General features: G+C 40.1%; 1 protein-coding gene across 3 annotated transcripts in view; it reads left to right on the forward strand.

Annotated features, from left to right (window-relative positions):
• The window catches only part of MYO3B (myosin IIIB), a 493214-nt gene that overhangs the window by 385785 nt on the left and 83780 nt on the right, over nt 1-23649 (forward strand). For all 3 annotated transcript variants that reach the window (XM_021668991.2, XM_064373364.1, XM_064373365.1), the window contains 2 exons: nt 7764-7824; nt 8754-8850. In XM_021668991.2, coding sequence (XP_021524666.2) covers nt 7764-7824; nt 8754-8850 — 158 coding nt within the window. The remainder of the gene's footprint in view (nt 1-7763; nt 7825-8753; nt 8851-23649) is intronic.

Raw genomic sequence — 23649 nt, forward strand, 5'->3', positions numbered from 1 at the left:
CATATTCAACTCATTCAGTAATGGTTGGGGTGGAATGCAGTATATGCATTCAGAATTGTTCTAAAAGTTCTTGGATATCCAAACCTAATGAGAAAAAGTAATACAAAGGCTCTGAAGTTTATTCCTTCTCGTTTCTCTTATTTTCCTGCAATAATGATGATTTTATTTTTTGCACTGTTACTGTTTCTCCTCTCCTATGCTGTTTGTATTTCCTTCATATCACACATTAAAGCCCAGGAATAAGATTTTCCCTCTTTAGAAATCAAGGAGTACCAATTAAAATAATGATGCACTACTTTGGAAAGAGATAAGCAAAGATTTAAAAGACTAAGACTATTCCCCATGCTGGCAATATGATAGGAAATGGGCCCTTTCATACTTTTTGTGAATATGAGTGTTAATTTTTGTTGCTTTTCAGAGAATTTGATGACATAATTTATAAGCTTTAAAATAGAAAAAAAAATTCTCACCCTTTGACCTGACAGCTTTATGTGTAAGATTTATCCTAGAGAGATAACTAAATGAGTAGTCATACCTGTGGCATCAAATATTTATTGATCCATTGTTTGTAATGTGAAAAATGTATAAACAACTTACGTATCTAAACATAAGAGATCAGTTAAATCATGATAATCACTGTCTGAGACTTTAGTTAGAATACTATATAGCTGTAGTGTGCTGATATACCTGTACATGTGCATATATGTGTATTGCATACAAATATGTGGAAAGAGGCTCATAATTATGCAAGGTAGGTTAAAGTGATAAATATGACTTGAGCCATTATTTTTAAAAATATTTTTTATATGCGTGGAAAAGTATCTGAAAAGATGCATGCAAGAAACTAATTAATTATATCTAGATATGGGCATTTTCCCTAGTCTCTATTTTCTTCTCCTTGAATAACTGTATTTTATACAGTACAACAATAAATGTGTATTATTTTTTAATCGTACAAAATAATTTTTAATCAGAAAAAGGAGAAAAAAGAGCAACATTTTGCCATCAGTTCTTTTAGTCATTTACTTTGGGAGAAAGGCAGACATTACTACATTTTCACTGATTTGTGTCTGGTGAATATTCAGACAACTTGGGAATTTGGAGCATTTTCATCAGCTGAAAAATAAAAGACAAAGTTAATGAGCACAGCAATACCTATGGCTCTGATATCTCAAAAGCCAAGTGGCTTATGGTACTTGCTCTGGTTTGCTGTTCTCCCTTGCAAAATTTTATAAAGCACACCTCCAGTGGTTGATTTGCAGACTCTTTTAGTTGGTCAGAAAGTTGCACCAGACAAATCAGTTACAAATGAATTTTCAGTGTGGTTATGCTCAGTATATTATTTAAATACATCAGGGAGCCTCCAGTTCTTCCTAGAGTGGAAGTAGATGGGCGAACTGAGGCAGGAAAGGCTTTTCAGAGGAGCTGATGCCTGAGCTAAAGGCTAAGAATGCAGTAACCAGGTGAGCAAGAAAGGAGGGAGCATTCAAAAGCATGGAAATCAGAACACAACCCTCGGAGATTTTGTGGGTACTTGACAAAATATTTGTGGTGGTGGTGCTGGCAGTAAATAGGAAACAAAAGTGTACTCTAAATCCTTGCTTCCTGGTTTCTGTAATAAAAGGTGCATGAGTTTACACATTTTGGGTACCTTTTAACTTAACCCACAATGACACACAATAACACAATAGATTGTGTTATTTTTTTTTTCTTTTGGTAGGGAAGCTGGAGTGCAGTGGCGCAATCATACCTCACTGCAGCCTCAACCTCCCAGGCTCAGATGATCCTCCCACCCCAGCTTCCTGAGTAGCTGGGACTACAATGGCATGCCACTCTGTCTGGCTAGTTTTTGTATTTTTTGTAGAGACAGGGTTTCACCATATTCCCCAGGCTAATCTCTAACTCCTGGATTCAAGGAATCTTCCCGACTTAACCTCCCAAAGTGTTGGGATTATAGGCTTGAGCCACCACACCCAGCCAAGAACTCTTTGATTTTTGTTCAAAGCTATCAAAGAAGTAGAAACAAATTACTTGGTTATTGCTGATTAGCCTTTCTTTTGGGACTACCAAGTGAGGCACAAATTTACTAGGAGAAATACTCCCACATTTAGAGACAATAGGAAGCTAAGAAAAATCAACCAATGTTAAATTAGCTGTTTTGAAATTAGAGTGTGCTTTCAAGTGTGAACAAATGAATGCATTTCTCAGTTTGTCTCCAAGCCATTCTAACTTATAATTGATAAAAGATAATCTTGAAAACTTTATCAATATTAATAAAAAGTACACAAGAAAACTAAGCGAAGTTTAGAAAATGGAGAATCTGAGGGGAGCCAGTGTGTCTCAACTCCTATCCAAGCAAAAAGTTATTAATTCTAACCCTAAAATAGAAAAAGGCCAGTTGCTAGACAAGCTTGACTGATCAGATATATCGTCAAAGAGCACGCTGCTTCTTTTGCTTTAATTCTAATGTGGAATTTAGTCTCCAGAGTGTATCCACCAACTAGTAAGGGGAAAAGTATAGTCCGGATCATACTGTTCCTCATAAAATCACGCTGACATTCTGTGTTTCAAATATGACTCTTTTGAGTTTGGTTATTGCAACTCGGCGCTCCCAAAAATCATCATCCCTCAGTGAACTGACAAATTGAATTTTGGAGCCTGTGAAGCTGAGGCCCAGTCCCTGGACCACAGTGACTTCACCTAGTGCCACCAGCGCAGCGTGACAGAGCCAGCTGGCCTCATGGATCTTTGCTGCTGAAGAAGAAAGATGCTGGGCATTCTCAGCAGCCAGCTACTCAGGAGCCAGCCTTCACCTTGCCCCTCATCCGCTCACACTGGGATCCTGGTTTAACAGGAGGGAATTAGATGTGAATTTCGTCTGGGGGCTTTTTCAGGACAGATGCCCAGCAGAAGGGTTCTCAACGGTGACTGAGAGTTTCCATCTCCCCTAGAACCCACAGTTCAATGAACTGACTTCAGCGAAGCAGTTGAGCCCTGGAGGCAATCTGTTTGAGACTTCAGTTATGCTTCCAAGAGGCCAATGGAGCCCTAGAAATATGTGATGAATTATACACAGAGAGACAACTACTTTCTATTCACCACACTTTGATAGCCATATGCACTGATTCTGCCTGTTTAGCTTATGATTCCTAACAGAGGCTAAGGACGGTGTTATTTGTTAAAAATTTTCCTACAGATTCAATAAACAACATCACACTTCAAAAATGAATTAATTCCTTAATATCATCTGATACCAATTCATAGTCAAATTTTCCCAATTATTCCAAGAATGTCCTTTGCATATGTTTATCCAGGCCGGGATCCAATCTAGAATATTACAGTACATCAAGTTGTTATTTCACCTAAATCTCTTTGGATATAGAATAGTTGCTTTTTTCATAACACTGCCTTTTTCAGAAGATTGAGCCATGAAATAGGATTATCTCATAAAATAGCTCACCTTCTGTATTTAGCTGCTCGATTCCTGTGGTCCTGTCCAGCTTGTCCCTCTATGCCCTGTGTTTTGTGTAGACTGTAAGTTACATCTAAAGCCTTGATCAGATTCAAGTTAAATGTTTTTGACCAAAAGGAAAAAATACATCCTGGGAGATATGACATACTTCATGTTTCCTCACATTACAAGACCATGTTGTCGTGGCATTAGTGATGGTAAAATTGAGCACTGGATTAAAATCGTGACCTTCTGATTTCTTCAGTATACATTGCTCCTCTTGTGAAATGAAAGAAGGTGGTAAATCACCTGTATGGCGGGACTTTGGCACCACATGAATGTCCTGTTTCCCACTAACTATTTGTCTAATGATTTTATCAGCAATTAATAAGTCTCTCTTTTTTTTTTTGAGGTGGGTCTCACTTCAGTTACTCAGGCTGGAGTGCAGTGGTGTGGTCTTGGCTCAGTCCGCCTCAACCTCCGGGGCTCAGGTGATTTTCCCACCTCAGCCTCTTTGAGTAGCTGGGACTACAGGTGCGCATCACCACAGCCCAGCTAGTTTTTTGTATTTTTAGTAGAGCCAGGGTTTCGCCATGTTGCCCAGGCTGGTCTCCAACTCCTGGACTCAAGCAATCCACCCTCCTTGACCTCCCAAAGTGCTAGGATTCCAGGCATGAACCACCATACCCGGCAGCAATTGACAATTTTGGCCTGATAATTTCCCTCTGGCATCATCTTTTGCATAGCCAGTGGGTCTTATGGTATACTGCTTGCCAATTATGGTATGAAGCAAATCATTGGCTTCTTGATCTTTTATTCCCTTATATGTGAAAATAGGTAATTTTAGAAAGCAGAGGCAGGAGGATTGCTTGAGGCCAGGAGTTCGAGACCTACCTGGGCAACATAGTGAGACCTCATCTTTACAAATAATCAAAAATTAGCCAGGCATGGTGATAGCAAACTCCAAGCTACTTGGGAGTCTGAGGTGGGAGGATCATTTGAGCCCAGGAGTTCAAGGCAGCAGTGAGCCATGATCATGCCACTATGCTCTAGCCTGCGGGCAACAGAGTGAGATTCTATCTCAAAAAAAAAAAAAAAAGAACCAATCCACGTGGCTGTTGGCAGTATGTAACATGCTTTGCCTGGTGCCTGGTGGTATGTATGCATGCAATAAGCATTGGCTTTTTTTTCTTTCTTTTAAAAAATATTTTAAAATTTTAATCAAATAGAGACAAGGTCTTGCTATATTGCCCAGGCTAGTCTTGAACTCCTGGGCTCGAGCAATTCTCCCACCTCCACCTCCCCAGTAGCTGGGATTGTGGAGGTGGGAGGTGGAGGTGGGAGAATAGCTTTTTGTTATTATTGTGCTTTTTGTCATATATTTTGGTAGTGACGGATTGCAGAGCATTATGCAGTTGCTACCAGTCTCATGTCCCTGAGGCCACAAAAAAAAAAAAAAAAGAAAGAAAGAAAGGAAAAGAAAAAAAAAGAAATCTCTAAAAAGGAATTAAGGAAGTTAGATTTTTAAAGAAAACTGACTTGTACCATTTTCTTAAAAGCAAGATGTTTTCTAAGAATCAGTAGTGCCTCAACATGCTACAGAGGAGAAGGGTCCGTTATTAAAATAATGTCTAGGAAATGTTTTCTTTTTCTTTCTTGGGGTCTCATTGGACATATTATTAAAGTTTCTGGAAAGCCTCTGAGGAAGGAAACCTGCCTTGTAGATGAATCAAGTATTTTCTTTTTCTTTTCTTTTTGTTTTTTTTTGAGACGGAGTTTTGCTCTCCTTACCCAGGCTGGAGTGCAATGGCGCGATCTCGGCTCACCGCAACCTCCGCCTCCTGGGTTCAGGCAATTTCTCTTGCCTCAGCCTCCTGAGTAGCTAGGATTACAGGCACGCGCCACTATGCCCAGCTAATTTTTTGTATTTTTAGTAGAGACGGGGTTTCACCATGTTGACCGGGATGGTCTCGATCTCTTGACCTCGTGATCCACTCGCCTCGACCTCCCAAAGTGCTGGGATTACAGGCGTGAGCCACCGCGCCCGACCAAATTAAGTATTTTCTAATTATTTGCCTGTAGATACTACTCGCTGACCTCTGCCGCTAACTCTTCTTAAACATACACAAACATTACATTGAGCTGCCTTAGATTCTTCCAAAGGCTTGGATGAGGAGGGAATCAAACAGATAAGCCGACCCCCTGTGGAGAGTTGGGAGGTGTCTGCCATTGGCTTCAGATTCTGAAAAACCACACAAGCTAGAGGAGTTGTCAAGAGGTTCATTTTTTGAGGGGGCAGGAAAGGCAGAAATAGGGGGCCTGGTAACAATTCAACAGCTAAACTCTCTTTATTAGACTTTCTCCTAGAGGATCTTAAAATCTACCCATCCTAGAGGTGTGTCATAGCTACTGGGACAGGACTGAGTCCTTTGGGCCAATGCATAGATACTGAAGGGTATAGAGTGTATTATGGTTCAAAGGAAGAGCAGAGGGCCTGGAGTCAGACAAACATGGGTGAATGCCTTAGCTCTACCAGGTATTTACCATGATACCTGGGAAAAATCTCTTAACCTCTCTGAACCTGTTTTTCATCTATATAATAGCTACCATTAAAGTACTTAGACCAAATGGTTGTGAAGCTTCTTAATATTTAAAAGCATTTTTTAAAATGAAGTAGTATATAAATGGTAGTTAATTTAATTTTAATAGTAAGAGTATTCTTACTGATCTACATGGCCCCATATTTTGTGGATTGAGTAATTATTCTTTATTCAAATGGTCTATATTTATTAAGCATTTACTATGTACCAGACACTGGGTAGGTGCTTACATAGACTGTGAAATAGAGCAGATCCAGTCCCTGACTTCATGTAACTTCCTTTCCAGTGTGGGACACATGATAAGCAAATATATACACAAATAAATGTAGAATTATAGTCCCCTCTTTCCAAGTACTGATATGATAATTTTTTTTTCTTGAGACAGAGTTTTTGCTCTTGTTACCCGGGCTGGAGTGCAGTGGCATGATCTCGGCTCACTGCAACCTCTGCCTCCTGGGTTCAAGCAATTCTCCTGTCTCAACCTCCCTGGTAGCTAGGATTACAGGTGCCCACCACCACATGTGGCTAATTTTTGCATTTTCTAGTGGAGATGGGGTTTCACCATATTGGGCAGGCTGGTTCTGAACTCCTCACCTCAGATAATCCACCTGCCTCGGCCTCCCAAAGTGCTGGAATTACAAGTGTGAGCCACCGCCCTGTCCTGATGTGATAGTTTTTAAATGGGCATATTGCTTATAATATACTATATATTTTGAAGGTAATATCCACAAATAGATATATGGAAATGAATTTGTGAGCTTAAGTAAAGAATACAATTATTCATATAGAACTGGAAGAGACCATAGGAATAATTTATCTCAATCTCCTCATTTATAGATGAGGAAAACTAGGACCGGGAATACTACAGAAAGTTACCCAAAGTCACATGTTTGTTGTGTGTCATGTGTGTCACCTGTGTGCATGTGTGTGAGGCAGGGGTCAGAACACGGATTTCCCTTTTTTAGTCAGTGCTTTCCACTCTGCTGGTTCCATCTGAAAGGCATTATGAGCGACGCCTATTTTATCTGAGCGTTGTAAGCATAATTTTATACAGTGTGTTCTAATTATGAAAAATTGGGGACCCAGAACAATTGATTTTTTCCAAACTTTGTTTCGTGAAGCATTAATATTTTACTAGATGTTAACAGGTTATCGCTTTAAGCTTCTTGGTCAAATTACTTCTGGACACCCTGCATCCTCCCTGGATCTTTACTATAGAGATCCATAAGTGTATTTGTGATTTTAAAAGATTATTCCTACAGAAAGGAAACCTCTTAAACTATGTCCAACCTAACATTTCCCAAACTTACTTGACTCCGGATTCCATTTTAAATTCTGTAACCATGAGTGTGATTCATGTGCTGTGCAGGAAGTATAACCTTAGCATCAATGTAGATGTCTTCTTGGCCAAGTTTGTGGAAGCCTGATAGAGCTCACTAAACCAAAGCCAATCACACAACTTTAAAAAGAGCAGTTTCTTGGATCTTAGGAATTCAGGCAGACTGCGGATGTGCAGTAACATGTAGGAGGAACACCTAGTAGGACTTGTTTTCTTAAGGTGACCGTGTCCTTTTAACCAAGGACTGAAATAGGAAATAGTGGAGGCATAAAGAGTATGCTTTGATATATCTTTGAAGAAAAACAATCCTCTTTAAGTTTTTCTATTATTATTTTCAAATCTTTTAAAATTATTATTATCATTGTCTTTTCAGGCATTCACAAGCCCAGAGTTCTCCAAAAGGGCGCAATATCTTCGCAGGACATGCAGACAAGGTAGCTGGATATCTTGATTCTGAAATAACTGTGTATTCTTCTGTCAGACTCATCCAGTTTCGCAGGCGTGAAGCTCGTCTGTGGCTGCTTGGTTGGGCCATCCAAACTTGAAACTGTTAATGATATTTTGAAGTCTTTGAGACAAAAGCCCAGCTTGCTAAAGAACTTTGGTTCAGTAGAGAGACAGGGAGGTACAGTGGAGAGAGAATCAAAAGCCTGGAAATTTGCTGCTGAGAATAAATGTTAGCTGCTCCCTGAGGTGATTTGTCTGTGCACTCCACTCTCTACAGATGTTAGAGCCTCTTTCTGAGTAAGGACCCGAGGTTCTTTGGTAGCACTTTGATATCCTGCTCGAATTCAATATGTGAAATGGAGGCGTCTCTCTGTGACTTGGAGCCCACAGCAGGCTTTGAAGTCTGATCCAATTTTTGCTGCCTACTATTTGATGTTGAAAGGATGAAATGAAGAAAATGTACAGTTTTTGCCAGTAACTCTGCTGAGCATATGTAAGATTAAAAAAACAAAATCCTTTGGATGATGTACTTAGAAATGTTAAGTAGATTAATACCTTCCTATAGGTTTTCTTTTTTCTTTCTTAGGGATAAAAATTAAGTATAGGTGAAAATCAGCACATAGCTGTTTTATATTCTGGACTATAATTAATTTAACAAGAGCCTAGGTTGACTTGCTCTGAGGAAGAAATAAATGAAAGAAGCAAAAGATGTTGAGACTTTGCTGCTAATTGCCCCAAGGAGAGGTCCTCCATTCAATTCTATGCCAGACGAGAGCAACTTACAAATAACTCCAATATACTTAGCCTCTTCCTTTTAGTCAGGGTTAAGTGCCCCTTCATTCAATAGAAGCCATATCCTTAAGGCTGTTTCATCAGAGGATAAGAATAATATTTCTCTTACTGGGTTTTTCTGAAGCACTCAGTTTCTGGGACTGATTTGCTGTCTTCTCGGATATGCCATCCTGCTCCAGATCACCAAGGATTGAGTCTCCGGGGAGCCCCTCAAAAGCCTGGTAAGAACATTTTGAATTGCATGCTGCTTCTACCATTTACATGTTTTTAGTGTGTTGTTGGGGCAGGACTCAATTAGGTAGCAGTATGACCAAATGTTAGCAAAAAGTTCAGTTTTGGGAAGCCATACATGCTGGACGTAAAACTTGTATTAAAGGTAGCAGTTTACCAGGTACCCATGTCATTTAAGCTAATGAATATCAAAGACCATCCTTTTCCACTTACTTAGCCTTAAACTAGGAAACTGTTCTCAAATTTCATTTTATTAAAGGGCAGATAAATGACCAACTTTTAGTGGAGTGGATCATGCAGGGTCAAAATCTAAGACTTGATAAAGAATATGGATTTAGAAAGTAGTTCTGCCCTTTTGGCAACATGGCCATTCTTTGAGCAAGAAGACAGATATGCCTTTGGGAAATGACTGTTTCTGGCTCATTTTCTAAATTTCTTTTGACAGAATATGGTAAAAGTCAGTTTCAGGTTTGCATGCAGCTATAATCAGTGCTTCTGGAAGATAAAATACAAACATAATTGTAAGAAACATTTATAAGCCAGAATATACTAAGGACTACATGAACCATTCCAAGAAAAGAAATGCTCCTGATGTTACACTTAATGTCAACCTCATTTATTTTTCTGAAATATAAAGTAATTTCTCAAATCTCTTCAATTTTCTTCTTAGCCTATTTTTCAGTGACAAAGTAGCATAGTATGAAGTGGGAAATGCATAATAAATGTGTTATGACTTCAGTCTATATGGATCTTAAACTCTTGGAGAGAGACAAGAGGATGAGTCCATTATAGCAGAACCTTTTAAATGGACGTGTAGTAAGTGATAAACCTGACAAAGGAAGTATTTTCCTCATAGCCAGACAGTGTTCAGGAATAAGGCCACAACGAAGGTGTAAAAGTAGTACAAAAAAAGAGGAGAGAATTTAGGGGGAAAACAGTATAATGGAGCAAAATTCATTATGCAAGAATTTGGTTGGTACTTTAAACAGATAATCTCTATCTTTTAATTGGAGTGTTTAGAGCATTTATATTTAATGTGATTACTGACATGTTTTGGTTTAAATCTATCATCTTGCTATTTGTTTTCTATTTGTCCTATCTAGTTTTTCTTCTCTGTTGGTATTCTATTTTTAAATAGATGTAATTCCCAAAAAGAAAAATTTTAAGTATGGTTGAACAGCTCAACCACACTTACAGGTTTTGGCATCAGACCTGCCTGAATTCAAATCTCTGCTCTCCTGTGTTAAGTTATGTACCAACTCCTTACTTTAGTACCTACACATGTAAAGTGAAAGAAATAGTAATGCATATCTGAGAGGTTTTACTTAGGATTAAATGGCTAGTGTAAGTAAAGGGCATAGCATAGTGTTTGGCTCATAGTAAGAGTTTAGTAGATGTCAATTGCTGCTATGGTAATTATTGTTATTGCTATTATATAAATACAAAGTTAATCTATGGATATGAAAACTAGGTAGAGAAGTAAAGTTCTTTTTGTAAGGCATCACATTTTGGTGAGATAGTTCAGGAGAAGTAAAAATACATTGCATTTTGAATTAATAATTATTAAAAAGAAAAGAGACTTGTTGGATTACAATAGTCTTTCCCACTCTTTAGGCAAGTATCTCAAAAAGTCAAATTCATTAATAAGTTGCACATCCAAGTTGTTATAAATGGCTCATATGCACTTTCTAGAGTTGTTTCTTCCTTCCAGTCTAACTGATTTTCTATTGGGTCTGCCCCCATCACCATTACTTCCCCTTACACTCTTATAAACAGCATCCTAAATAGTCTTCCTGCCTCCATTCTTCCCCTTCAGCTTCTCTTATGCCAACAGAAACCTAAGATTTCTAAAGCAAATTCCTAATCATGACCTTCTCTCCCTCTATACTCTTCAGTGACTCCCTAGTATCCCAGCATGACCTTCAAGGCTTTCTCTGTTCTGGTCCTAATCTTCTTTTCTATCTCTAACTTCCACCGCTCTCTTTTTTCATTCTGTGCTTCAGAATATCCAAACTAGTCTGTATTCTCTGAACATGCCTGGTGTGTTCTTTCCCTCCTCTATGACTGTTCGTGCTGCCTCTTCTGCTCCACATGTCCTTCTTCCTCATTTACTTTTCAAAATCCTCTTCAGTTTTCAAGGTCTACAATGGCTCCCTATTCCTTTAGTGTTTCTTATAGTACTTATCACATCCTGCTTTGTATTATAGTTACTTTAATGCATCTACTAAATTTAAAACTCTAGAATCATGACTTCCCATTTATGAGTTCTCTCCTCACGACCTAACCTAGGTCTCAAATTGAATTCTTGAGCATCCAAAGTGGTGATGAAATATAATGGGAGCAAGAGTAAAATGAAACTCTAATTAAGTAGCAATCAGAGAAAAGTTTTAAAATGTATTTCTAACCATCCTGGAACAAAATAAATGTTTCTGAGACAACCTCCAAATAGATAAATAGTGGAAGGAATTAAAATAATCCAAGCTATTTCATTTTGTGTTATTGCTGTTTGGGGCAGGAGAAGCAAAGAAAGTTTAGACATGAAGACATTAGAAAGCATTATATGTAAATCAAATGCTTCTTGATCTTAGAAAACAACAAAGATGAAGAACAAAATTTTTTGTCTCGTTTATATTATCAATTGTAGAAACAAGAATATATTATTTAAGAAACATTTTAGCAAATTACACGTTCATGTTTAATTCTGTGCTTTAAATGACCCATTGTTTTAACCCATGTTTTTATGGAAGGTTGAATGAGAATATTGTGACCTTTCCAGTTTAAAAAACACTAACATCCAATAGCTTTGCTTTTTAACTTGCAGTGAGGTCTAACTTCATTATTCTATGAAGGGGTTTGTTGAGGTGAGAGTTAGAAGCAGGGAATAAATCTAAAGTTACTCCATCTCAAGCTCAGCTTAAGCAGCCATGCAAAGAAGTCTTAAGGCTGTCTTCAGTGTATAAGAAGTGTCCCTAACTGGCCCACGTGGGCCAACCTATTGCTCACATTAAGAGAAATGCACAATATACCCAGGAAGTACACAATTCTAGTCACTTGGTCACTAATCCAAGCAGTTAAATTATTTAATAGGACTGACAGCAACATATACAGACCTTACCCGGTTTTAATGTGTAGAAGGTTCTACTGTAGGCATTTGTTCTTCTATTTATTTATTTATTCAAAAAATAATTATTAACGCTATGTGCCAGGAACTGTCCTGGGCCAGTATTTCTCAAAACTTTTATTAAAGACCAATTTTTGGTTGGTTGCTTTCCATTTCACCACAGTCTGATACTATGTGGAATACAATAAAAATGAATTACTAGGAAAATAATCATGCGCTTGGACTCTGTGTCAATATCAAAATGTCCACATGATGCTACGCTCTAGCAGAGGGAGGTAGACAATAAACAATAAGCAAACAAATAAGTCAGTTGTGCAGGATGTTAGAAAGGTGAAGAGTTATGGGGAGAAAATACAGCAAGGGGGATCAGGAGTGGCCCAACTGTAGAGGGTGAGTTTGGGTGGTTGTATTTTTAAACAGGTGGCTTCGTTGAGAATGTGAGGTTTGAGTAAAGGCTTGAGGGTGGTGAGCCAGTTCGCCATGTAAGTATCTAAGAGAAGAGCATTTCTGGCAGAAGACCATGACAGAGGCCTAGAGGAGAGAACGTGTATGGACTATATGAAGAGTAGAAGTCCCTGTATTGGAGCTGAGAGAGCAAAAAGTAGAGTCATAGGAAATGAGGAGCCAGGTAGTGCAGGTTTGTACTGCTTAATGTCCTAACAAACATCCTAGGGACCTAGATACAATGAAGATTCTCATTCAACAGGTCTGAGTGGCTCTGAGATTCTGCAGCACTAATGAGCTTGCAGGTGGTGCTGATATTGTCGGTGTGAGGTTCACATTATGAGTAGTAAGGGTTTAGTCTCAGTAAAATGGGAAACCAGTGAGTGGGCAAGTGGCATGATCTGGGTTATGATTTTAAAACAATAACTCTAGCTTTGGAGTTGAGAACCGACTAGACATCAAGAAATGAGATAGTCTGTGTAAGTACATTTTCCATACAGCTGAAACTCTCAAACCTAAAATTACCTTTCGTATTGAGTGCACAAACACAATTCTCCTTATTCTTTATGTCTAGGGGCATGATTATTAACAGCAGTTATCACATTGGGCTGCAATGCAGAGCAGTTGTGAAATGGGGCCACCTACCCTTGCGTTAAATGGCCCTTGACCATTATGATTTTTAGTTAATGTGCCAGATTCTCTGTTTAATTTCTTCTCTCTCAACACAAAGCTGATGTTTCTTGCTGTTGTTAATGAGTTGACTTTTTGTAACATACTTTTCTTCTCTTTTTTCTTTTTCATCTTTGCTATGGTCTAAAAAACAGGGTTTAAGCATTTTTTTAGGCAGTGAAAGAAGTGAGTCTGAGAGGGAGATCTAAGAATATCCCCCGTGAATAAAAGAACAGGAACTCTCATGTATGTAGTACCAATATTAGGCACCAGGCCAGGTCCTTTACTTATATTTTCTTAATGTAAAGTACACAAGCTTTAGTTTAAACTTGTGACCTGTGCTTGTTAAAGAACCCTCACTACCTGCCCCTGGGTTTTCTGTTATACCTCACCTAAGAGATACCTCTGTCCTGGGTTTTCTTCCCATCTACAGAGAATACACCTTAATCATATTTCTTTTTGAAGGTCAAAAGTAGTAAGCAGTATTCTACTGGCCCTCCTGTGGGGGGCACAGTTGGCAGAGCCCATTGTTGGGATGTGATAGAGCCATCAGAGAGCATGTGGAGCCTGGTATCAGGCATTAGTGATTGATTTCAGATCTCTTGTGGACTGTCTATCCACAGCTCCTGGCAAATCACACACACTTCCTTCCACTTAGCAGCTTCTTTAATGCCATCTACTTCATTATTTTCCTTTATCTTTCCAGTCGCTCATTATTAAATTTTATTGCTCTTGGCAGCAATTCAGCTATCAGAAAGCAAACTCAGGCTGTATTTTATTCTTGGAACCCTTAATCCTTAAGGTAACCAAATATTTCAACTTTCCTGTGACAGAAATGTTTTCCAAAATGTGGGATTTTCAGTGCTTACACCAGGACAGTCCCAGGCAAACAGCTGAGTCGGCCACCCTGTAATAATTCAAGACATTGAGCTCGATTTGGGCAAGATCACTGTATCAGGCAAGACTATGCCTCAGATCCATGTGACAGAATCACTTCACACTGGCCGGCCGCCTGTGTTTGGAAGGGAGTGCAAGCAGCTTGCCGGACAGCAATGCTGTGATCATAAAGGGCTCAGATGTCTCCCATTTGACAGGGAGAGCATGTTCCTACAACAGAGTCTCAAAGACCACATAATCTCCCTCAGGAAGGCACATGGAAACCAGACACTAAATGAAGGCAAGGCTACTGGGCCTCTCTGTCCCATACCCAGTTCCATGACTGAATGTCACACACAAGACTGTATTCATTTATGGGTAGTCTCTGGGGTTCAGAATCCCTGCTCTTTTTGGCTCCCTTAGTCTGAAAACATCTTTTCTTCCTGTCTGAATGCCATTGAATTCACCCTAAACCCTCATCAGTAAAACTTGGTAAAGTCTTATCTGAGGACTTTTCTCAGTGAAACGGCAAAGGAATTACAGATATAGAATTGTTATTGTCAGCATGCGAGGTTAGAAAAACACCTCTTATTGAGGGATCTTTTTAAACAAATGTTTCTCAGACTTCACTGGGCTCTCTAGAATCTCCCAGAATGCTAGTTAAATAGACTGCCGAACCCACTGCATAGTTTTCAATTCTGTGTGGATGGAGGGGAGGATTTGTATTGTTACCAAGTTTCTAGGGGATGAGATGCTGCTGGTCTGGGGACTTCCCTTTGAAAACCACTGCTCTGGACATGCCCTATCTCTATGGGACAACATTGAATCAGAGAAATTGGGCTTAATATATGTGACTTTCTCCTCATTCATTCAACAAACATTTGTTGAGCACCTACTATATGTCAACTACAGGGCCAGGAAATGAAATAAGACATGTAAGAGACCAATACAATTATAATATCCTGGTCTTTGCAGCTGTTGTTTTCCAAAGCTAGTTTGGTGACATGTTGAGTGTCCTCATGTATCTCAAGTGATCTCATTAAATTCTCAGGAAGTTGTCGAAAACAAAGTTACATTTACTTTTAGCTTTGCTGTACAGGAAGAGGGCAAGAGTGTTCCAGACTTCTAAAAAGTCTATAACATGTTTCATTTTCTAAAATTAGTAGGAATTATTGCCTTTATTGTTTGTTTGTTTTTGTGAGACAGGAGTCTCGCTTTGTTACCCAGACTGGAGTGCAGTGACATGATCTCGGCTCCCTGCAACCTCTTCCTCCCAGGTTCAAGCTTTTCTTGTGCCTCAGCCTCCCAAGTAACTGGGATTACAGGCCTGAGCCACCACACCTGGCCAATTTTTGTATTTTCTGTAGAGACAGGATTTCACCATACTTCGTCTAGCCTGGTCTCAAAATCTTGGACTCAAGTAATCCACCCACCTCAGCCTCCCAAAGTGCTGGGATTACAGGTGTGAGCCACCACATCCAGCCAGGAATTATTGCTTTTAAAGGTTATTTTCAGATTATAAACTATACTACTTCTGCTAGCCTGGCCCTGTAATAATTTTTCCCACATGGCAAAATTACTCTAAGATCCACCAGATCTGAATGTTTTCACACACACACACACACACACACACATATTTTTTGAGCCAGAGTCTCACTCTGCCACCCAGGCTGGAGTGCAGTGGCATGGTCTCAGTTCACTGCAGCCTCTACCTCCTGGGTTCATGTGATTTGTTTTCACATATTTATAATACATATGTCATTGCCATGATGTTTGTTCCCTGACTTTTTGAGAAAAAAATCTAGGCAAGACCAACATAAGGAAGTGTACAGTTTGAGATTTGTGGGCATGAGGGGAAAGAGATGGAAGGAGAAAGACAGATCATAGTTGTCTTAATCCCAAATCTAATTTCTAATTTAGCTTCATTTATATTAATCATACACTTTTTTCTGTTTTGCTTAAGAGACTGATATGGTTTAGCTGTGCATCCCCACCCAAATCTCATGTTGAATTGTAATCCTCAATGTTCTGGGAGGGACCTGGTGGGAGGTGATTGGATCATGGGGGAGAGTGGGATTTCCCCCTTGCTGTTCTCATGATCGTGAGACCTGATTGTTTAAAAGCATGTAGCACATCCCCCTTCTCTCTCTCCTGCTGCCACATAAAGATGTGCTTGCCAGGCTGGGCACTGTGGCTCACGCCTGTAATCCCAGCATTTTGGGAGGCTGAGGTGGGTGGATGACTTGAGGTCAGGAGTTCGAGACCAGCCTGGCCAATGTGGTGAAAAACTGTCTCTACTAAAAATACAACAACAACAACAAAATAGCTGAACTTGATGATGTGTGCCTGCAATCCCAGCTACTCAGGAAGCTCAGGCAGGAGAATCACTTGAACCTGGGAGGCAGAGATTGCAGTGAGCTGAGATCATGCCACTGCACTCCAGCCTGGGTGACAGAGTGAGACTCTGTCTTGGGAAAAAAAAAAAAAAAGATGTGCTTGCCTCCCCTTACCCCTTCCACCATGATTATAAAGTTTCCTGAAGCCTCTCCAGTCATGCCTCCTGTATAGCCTGTAGAACTGTGAGTCAGTTAAACCTCTTCTTTATAAATTATCCAGTCTCACAGTCTCAGATAGTTGTTTATAGCAGTGTGAGAATGAACAAATACAGAAATTGGTACCAGGAGTGGGATACGGCTATAAAGATACCTGAAAATGTAGAAGCAACTTTGGAACTGGGTAATGGGCAGAAGTTGGGAACAGTTTGGAGGAATCAGAAGACAGAAAGATGAGGGCAAGCTTGGAACATCCTAGAGACTTGTTGGATGGTTGTGACCAAAATGCTGATAGTGATTTGGACAGTGAAGTCCAGGCTGAGGTGGCCTCAGATGGGGATGAGAAACTTACTGGGAACTGAAGTAAAGGTTACTCTTGCTATGCTTTAGTAAAGAGACTGGCAGCATTGTGTCTCTAGAGATCTGTGGAACTTTGAACTTGAGCAAGATGATTTAGGGTATCTGGTAGAAGAAATTTCTAAGAAGCAAAGTATTCAAGAGGTGGCCTGTCTGCTTCTAAAAGCCTACACTCATTTATATAAACGAAGAAATGACCTGAAACTAGAATGTTTATTTAAAGGGAAGCAGAGCATAAAAGTGTGAAAAATGTGCAGTCCAACCGTGTGGTAGAAAAGAAAAATCCATTTTCTGGAAAAGAATTCTAGGCTGCGGAAATTTGCATAAGTCAAGAAGAGCTGAATGTTAATAGCCAAAACAATGGAAAAATACCTCCAGGGCTTTTCAGAGACCTTCATGGCAGCCCTTCCATCATAGGCCTGGAGGTTTAGTGGGGAAAAATGGTTTCCTGGGTTGGCCCCAGGGTCCTGTGCAGCCTTAGGACATGGTGCCCTGCATCCCATCTGCTCTAGCTCCAGCAGTGGCTAAAAGAGACCAAGGTACAGCTCAAGCCATTGCTTCAAGCCCCAAGCAATAGTGGCTTCCCTGTGGTGTTGGGACTGTGGGTGCACAAAAAAAAACAAGAGTTGAGGCTTAGGAGCCTCCACCTAGATTTCAGAGGATGTATGGAAACATCTGGATGTCCAAGCAGAAGTCTGCTTCAGGGGTGGAGCCTCATGGAGAACCTCTAATAGGGCAGTTCAGAGGAGAAATGTTGGGTGCGAGACCCCACACAGAGTCCTGCCTAGTGGAGCTGTGAGAAGAGGGTTACTATCCTCCAGACCCCTGAATGGTAGATCTACCAACAGCTTGTACTATGTGCTTGGAAAAGCCGCAAGCACTCAGTGCCAGCCCGTGAAAGCAGCCATAGGGGCTTACCCTGCAGAACTGAAAGGGCAAGCTGCCCAAGGCCTTGGGAGCCCACCCCTTGCATCAGCGTGGTCTGGATATAAGACATGGAGTCAAAGGATATTATTTTGGACATTTAAGATTTAATGATTGCCCTGCTGGGTTTCAGACTTGTGTGGGGCCTATAGCCCCTTTCTTTTGTCCAATTTCTCCCGTTTGGAATGGGAGCATTTACACAATGCCTGTACCCTCATTGTATCTTTGAAGTCACTAATTTGTTTTTGGTTTTATAGGCTTATGGGTGGAAGGGACTTGCCTTGTCTCAGATGAGACTTTGGACTTGGACTTTTGAGTTAATGCTGGAATGGGTTAAGACTTTGGGGGACTGTTGGGAAGGCGTCATTGGTTTTGAAATGTGAAAAGGACATGAGATTTGGGAGGGGGTGGAGTGGAATGATATGGTTTAGCTCTGCAACACCACCCAAATCTCATGTTGAATCGTAATCCCCAGTGTTGTGGGAAAGACCTGGTAGGAGGTAATTGGATCATGGGGGCGGACTTTCCCCTTGCTGTTCTCATGATAGTGAGTGAGTTCTCATGAGATCTTGTTGTTTAAAAGTGTGTAGCACTTCCCCCTTCCCTCTCTCCTGCTGCCATGTGAAGACGTGCTTTCTTCCCCTTCACCTTCTGCCATGACTGTAAATTTTCTCAGGCCTCCCCAGTCATGCCTCCTGTACAGACTGTGGAATTGTGAGTCAATTACACCTCTTTTCTTTATAAACTACCCAGTCTTGGGTAGTTCTTTATAGCAATGTGAGAAGGGACTAATACAGAGACTTTTCTCGTTTTTACTAGATCTGGGTTTTTGGTTTGCTTGTTTTTATTTTGCTTTAGTTAGTAATTTTGAAGAATAGGAACAGGGTACTTGGGACTTCAGTTATAGTCCTAGTAGTTTACCTCAGCTGAGACCTCTGTTCAAAACTGGGGATCTCTGGAGGAACTCTGTAGATACCTACCAAGATTGATCATAGTGCCCATTTTCCCTTGAAATTTGAGAATCAAGATTATAAGAAAACGAGATATATTCCGCAAAGGTCAGTGCTTTTCTCCACCACTCAGCCAGCTGAATCAATAGCAAGATTCTGACTCTACTGGAGGAGCTGAGGCTGGAGTAGTCTAGAGGAGGCTGAAGGGAAAAGTGGCCACAGCTGTGAGAGCGGCAGATACAAGCCGCAGCAGTCACATGCCAGGCCACCATTCCTGAGGCCACATACTTCAGGGAAAACCTTTTACAGCCTGTTCTCATTCCTGCAACTCATTAAGGCACATTATACAGTTGAACAGTTTTTGACATGATTTCTTCTTAGATTGTTGCTGCAAACATATCTGTGAAAAGTTCTTGCTAAACTTTTCCGGTGCTTTCCTGAGTTCGTTAGGTCGTGATGCACTTTTTGCCAATGCCAAGTTAGGTTCTGGCATTGGCCCAGGACATCAGGAGTGCAGATGCCAAACAACACAAGGCAGGTGGTGTGTGAGTCGAGTTAGGGTATTTGGCTTCTAAGATTGGATGTTGATGGCATGGCAGTAAAATGTGCCTAGAGAAAATTTATTTTTAAATTCTTTTCTTATTTGATGTAACTGAAACAGCACATACTCTGTAGACTGCCCTGTTAACCACAGCTGCCTAGTTTATTTCATTTTAAAGGATTCTTTCAAGTTTAAAATTAAACATATAATTGTTTAATGATGGGGTGTAGTGATTTTTCTTCTTTTTACATTTGTTTGTTTTCTAAGATTGAGGATGATAAATTTTTTTCAGTTTTAAAAATTAATAGCTCTATTTATTTAATTTTCAGCTTGCAGAAATATTGAGCTGAAAGGACAAAATTCTTACATGCCCTTTCTCCTCTCCTTTTCTCCCTGTTTCCCCTATAATTAACATCTTGTATTAGTGTGGTTCATTTGTTACAATTGTTGAGCCCATATTGGAACATTATTATTATCCATTAGAGTTCATTTTTGCGGTACATTCTGTGAGCTTTGACAAATGCATAATGACCTGTATTCATTATGACAGTATAATACAGAATAATTTCACTGACCTAAATGTCTCATCTCTCTCTCTTTATTCCTCCCTCCCCACAAGCCCTTGGCAAGCACTATTTGTTAGTTTGTCTATTTACTTATTTATTTTAGTGTCTCCATAGTTTTGCCTTTTTCAGAATGTCATATAGTTGGAATCATACAGTATGTAGCCTTTTCTGATTGACTTTTTTCACTTTAGCAATATGCACTTAAGAGACCAGGTGTGGTAATTTACACCTGTAATCCCAGCACTTTGGGAGGCTGAGGTAGAAGGATTACCTGAGGCCAAAAGTTCAAGACCAGCCTGGACAACACAGGAAGACCCTGTTTCTACAAACATTTAAAAATTCATCAGGTGTTGTGGTGCATGTCTATATTCCCAGCTACATGGGAGGCTGAGGCGAAAGGATCACTTGAGCCCAGGAGGTTGAGAGTGCATTGAGCTATGATGATACCACTGCACTCCAGCCTAGGCAGCAGAGCAAGATCCTATTTCTAAAATAGTAATAATTATATGCATTTAATATTCCTCCATGTCGGCCGGGAGCGGTGACTCACACCTGTAATCCCAGCACTTTGGGAGGCTGAAGCAGGTAGATCACTTGAGGTCAGGAGTTCAAGACCAGCCTGACCAACATGGCGAAACACCGGCTCTACTAGAAATACAAAATTTAGCTGGGCATGGTAGTACACACCTGTAATCCCAGCTACTCAGGAGGCTGAGGCAGGAGAATCACTTGAACCTGGGAGGTGAAGGTTGCAGTGAGCCAAGATCACGCCACCACACTCCAGCGTGGGCAACAGAGTAAGACTCCATCTCAGACAAAAAAAAAAAAAAAAAAAAAGATTCCTCCATGTCTTGTCATGGCTTGATAGCTTGATATCTTGGTTGCTTCCAAGTTTGGACAATTATGAGTGAACCCACCATAAACATTTATGTTCAGGTTTTGGTATGGATGTAACTTTTTAATTCATTTGAGTTAACACCTAGGAGTATGATTGCTGGATCGTGAGGTAAGAGTATGTTTAGCTTTGCAAGAAACTGCCTAACTGTCTTCCAAACTGGCTGTCCCATTTTGCCTTTCCTTCAGCAAGTCAGAGTTCCTGTTGCTCTCCCTAATTGCAGCCTTTGGTGTTATGAATGTCTTGGATTTTGACTTCTTTTTTTTTCTTGAGATGGAGTTTCACTCTTGTTGCCCAAGCTGGAAGGCAGTGAGTGGCACAATCTTGACTCACTGCAACCTCCTCCTCCCAAGTTCAGGCAATTCTCCTGCCTTAGCCTCCCAAGTAGCTGGGATTATGGGCACCTGCTACTATGCCCAGCTAATTTTTCGTAGTTTTAGTAGAAACAGGGTTTCACCATGTTAGCCAGGCTGGTCTTGAACTCCTGACCTTAGGCGATCCGCCTGCCTCCACCTCCCAAAGTGCTGGGATTACAGGCATGAGCCACCGTGCCTAGCTGGATTTTGACATTTTAATAGGTGTGTAGTAACATTTCATTATTTTAATTTGCATTATAAATGCAAATAACATATGATGTTAAGTATCTTTTTACATGCTTATTTGATATCTGTGTATCTTCTTTGGTGAGGTATCTATTCAGATTTTTTTTTTTTTTTTTTTTTTTTTGAGACGGAGTTTCACTCTTGTTACCCAGGCTGGAGTGCAATGGCGCGATCTCGGCTCACCGCAACCTCCGCCTCCTGGGTTCAGGCAATTCTCCTGCCTCAGCCTCCTGAGTAGCTGGGATTACAGGCACGCGCCACCGTGCCCAGCTAATTTTTTGTATTAGTAGAGACGGGGTTTCACCATGTTGACCAGGATGGTCTCAATCTCTTGACCTCGGGATCCACCCACCTCGGCCTCCCAAAGTGCTGGGATTACAGGCTTGAGCCACCGCGCCCGGCCTATTCAGATTTTTTGACCATTTTAAAATTGCATTGTTTGTTTTTTTATTCTTGAGTTTTAAGAGTTCTTTGTATATTTTGGGTACAGTCCTAAATCAGATATGTGTTTTTTTGCTTTTCTTTTCAACTTTTATTTTAGGTTCAAAGGGTACGTGTGCAGGTTTGTTACATGGGTAAATTGTGGGTCACAGAGGTTTGGTGTAAAGTTATTTTGTCCCCTCAATAATCAGCATAATACCGTATAAGTAGTTTTTCAATCCTCACTCTCCTCCCACCCTCCACCCTCAAATAAGCCCCAGTATCTGCTATTCCCTTCTTTGTGGCCATGTATACTCAATGTTTAGCTTCCACGTATGAATGAGAACATGCGATATTTGGCTTTCTGCTCCTGTATTAATTCACTTAGGATAATGACCTCCAGCTCCATCCATGTTGCTGCAAGGGCCATGATCTCTTCTTCTTTTGTGTCTATGTAGTATTCCATGGTGTATAAGTACCACATTTTCTTTATCCAGTCTACCATTGATGGGCATCTAGGTTGATTCCATGTCTTTGCTATTGTGAATAGGGTGCAATGAACACACACCTGCATGTGTCAAGTGTATGTTTTGCAAATACTTTTTCCCACCTTGTGGCTTATCTTTATTTCTCTTAACAGTGTATTTTGCAGAAAAATAATGAATTTTTCATGTATCTAATCAGGGAGAAAAATGTTTTTAAATAAGTCACTTTGGCTTGATACTCGCTACCTACCTGAGAAAAGAAGAACAGCTTGAGAGAAACAAGGTGGTTGGCTGTACAGACGCTGAATTCGTAAGAACCATGACATGAGTGTGATCCCTAAATTGAATGTAATCAGTTTTTGGTGCTATAGGGTGGCAAGAGAGATGTAGTCTCAAATTAAATAAGCAGAAAAAAGAATCTTGGTTATGTGACTGTAGAACCATATAAAGATTTTTCATTTTTATTTTACTTCCTTGGTTTTCTCACTATTTATGTTTGTTAAGTAACTAAAACTCTTGGAAAAACTAGAAAAACTCAGGTTGTCTGCTAAAAACAGTATTTAGCAAGAGATCAATTTGTTGGTTTAAATTTTGGAGGGGGCTGGGAGAGAATGAGATATACCTTTATTACTCATTCATTAGGATATTTGTCCAGTAGATGTTACTTGAGTACCCACTAATTGGCAGATACTATGTTTGATGCAATATACGGGAAGCAAGATCCAGGCTTCCTCTTGTAAAATTTATATTCCAAGAGAGATGGACAAATAAATTTGAAAACAAGTCTCCTTTGACTAAGGCATTGATAGGGGTGAGCACAGGAGCGGTGGGAGCTACAACAGTGATGTTTGGTCTCCAGGGAGCACAGAAGGTTCAGACAAGCTTACTCCAAAGCTCAGACCTGCAGAGGATCAAGAATTGTCCAGGCAAAGAATGAGAAAAGATGTTTCCAGCCCTCTGCCCATTCCCTTTCCACCCTGGGAAAAGCTCACATGTGAGAGATACAAGATCATGGTGGTCGTTTATTTTTGTTTTGCACCAGCAACCTCCATACTTGGTTATTTTTGGTTTTGACTTTTTAAAAAATTCTTAAATGTAATGTGTTTACAGAATAAAAAAAGCTTAAAATGAAAATGGACAGTATAATAAATTATTATAATGTAGGCATCATGTAAGCACAACTGAGATCACAATACAGACCTTGCCAGTGCCACCGAAGTCATCGGCATGCCCTTTTAGGATTACGATTCTCTTTCTGCACCCTACAGGAAACCACCTAAGTATGTATCCCTAAATATTATAGCTTAAGTTGGCCTGTTTTGAAACTTTGCACAACTGGAACCACATGGCATATATTCTTTGACTTCTAGTTTTTTCTCTTTTTTTC

This window comes from Aotus nancymaae, unplaced genomic scaffold (assembly GCF_030222135.1).
Source record: "Aotus nancymaae isolate 86718 unplaced genomic scaffold, 86718_ANA_hifiasm-v0.15.2.pri h1tg000008l, whole genome shotgun sequence".
In the NCBI taxonomy this organism is placed as follows: domain Eukaryota; kingdom Metazoa; phylum Chordata; class Mammalia; order Primates; family Aotidae; genus Aotus; species Aotus nancymaae.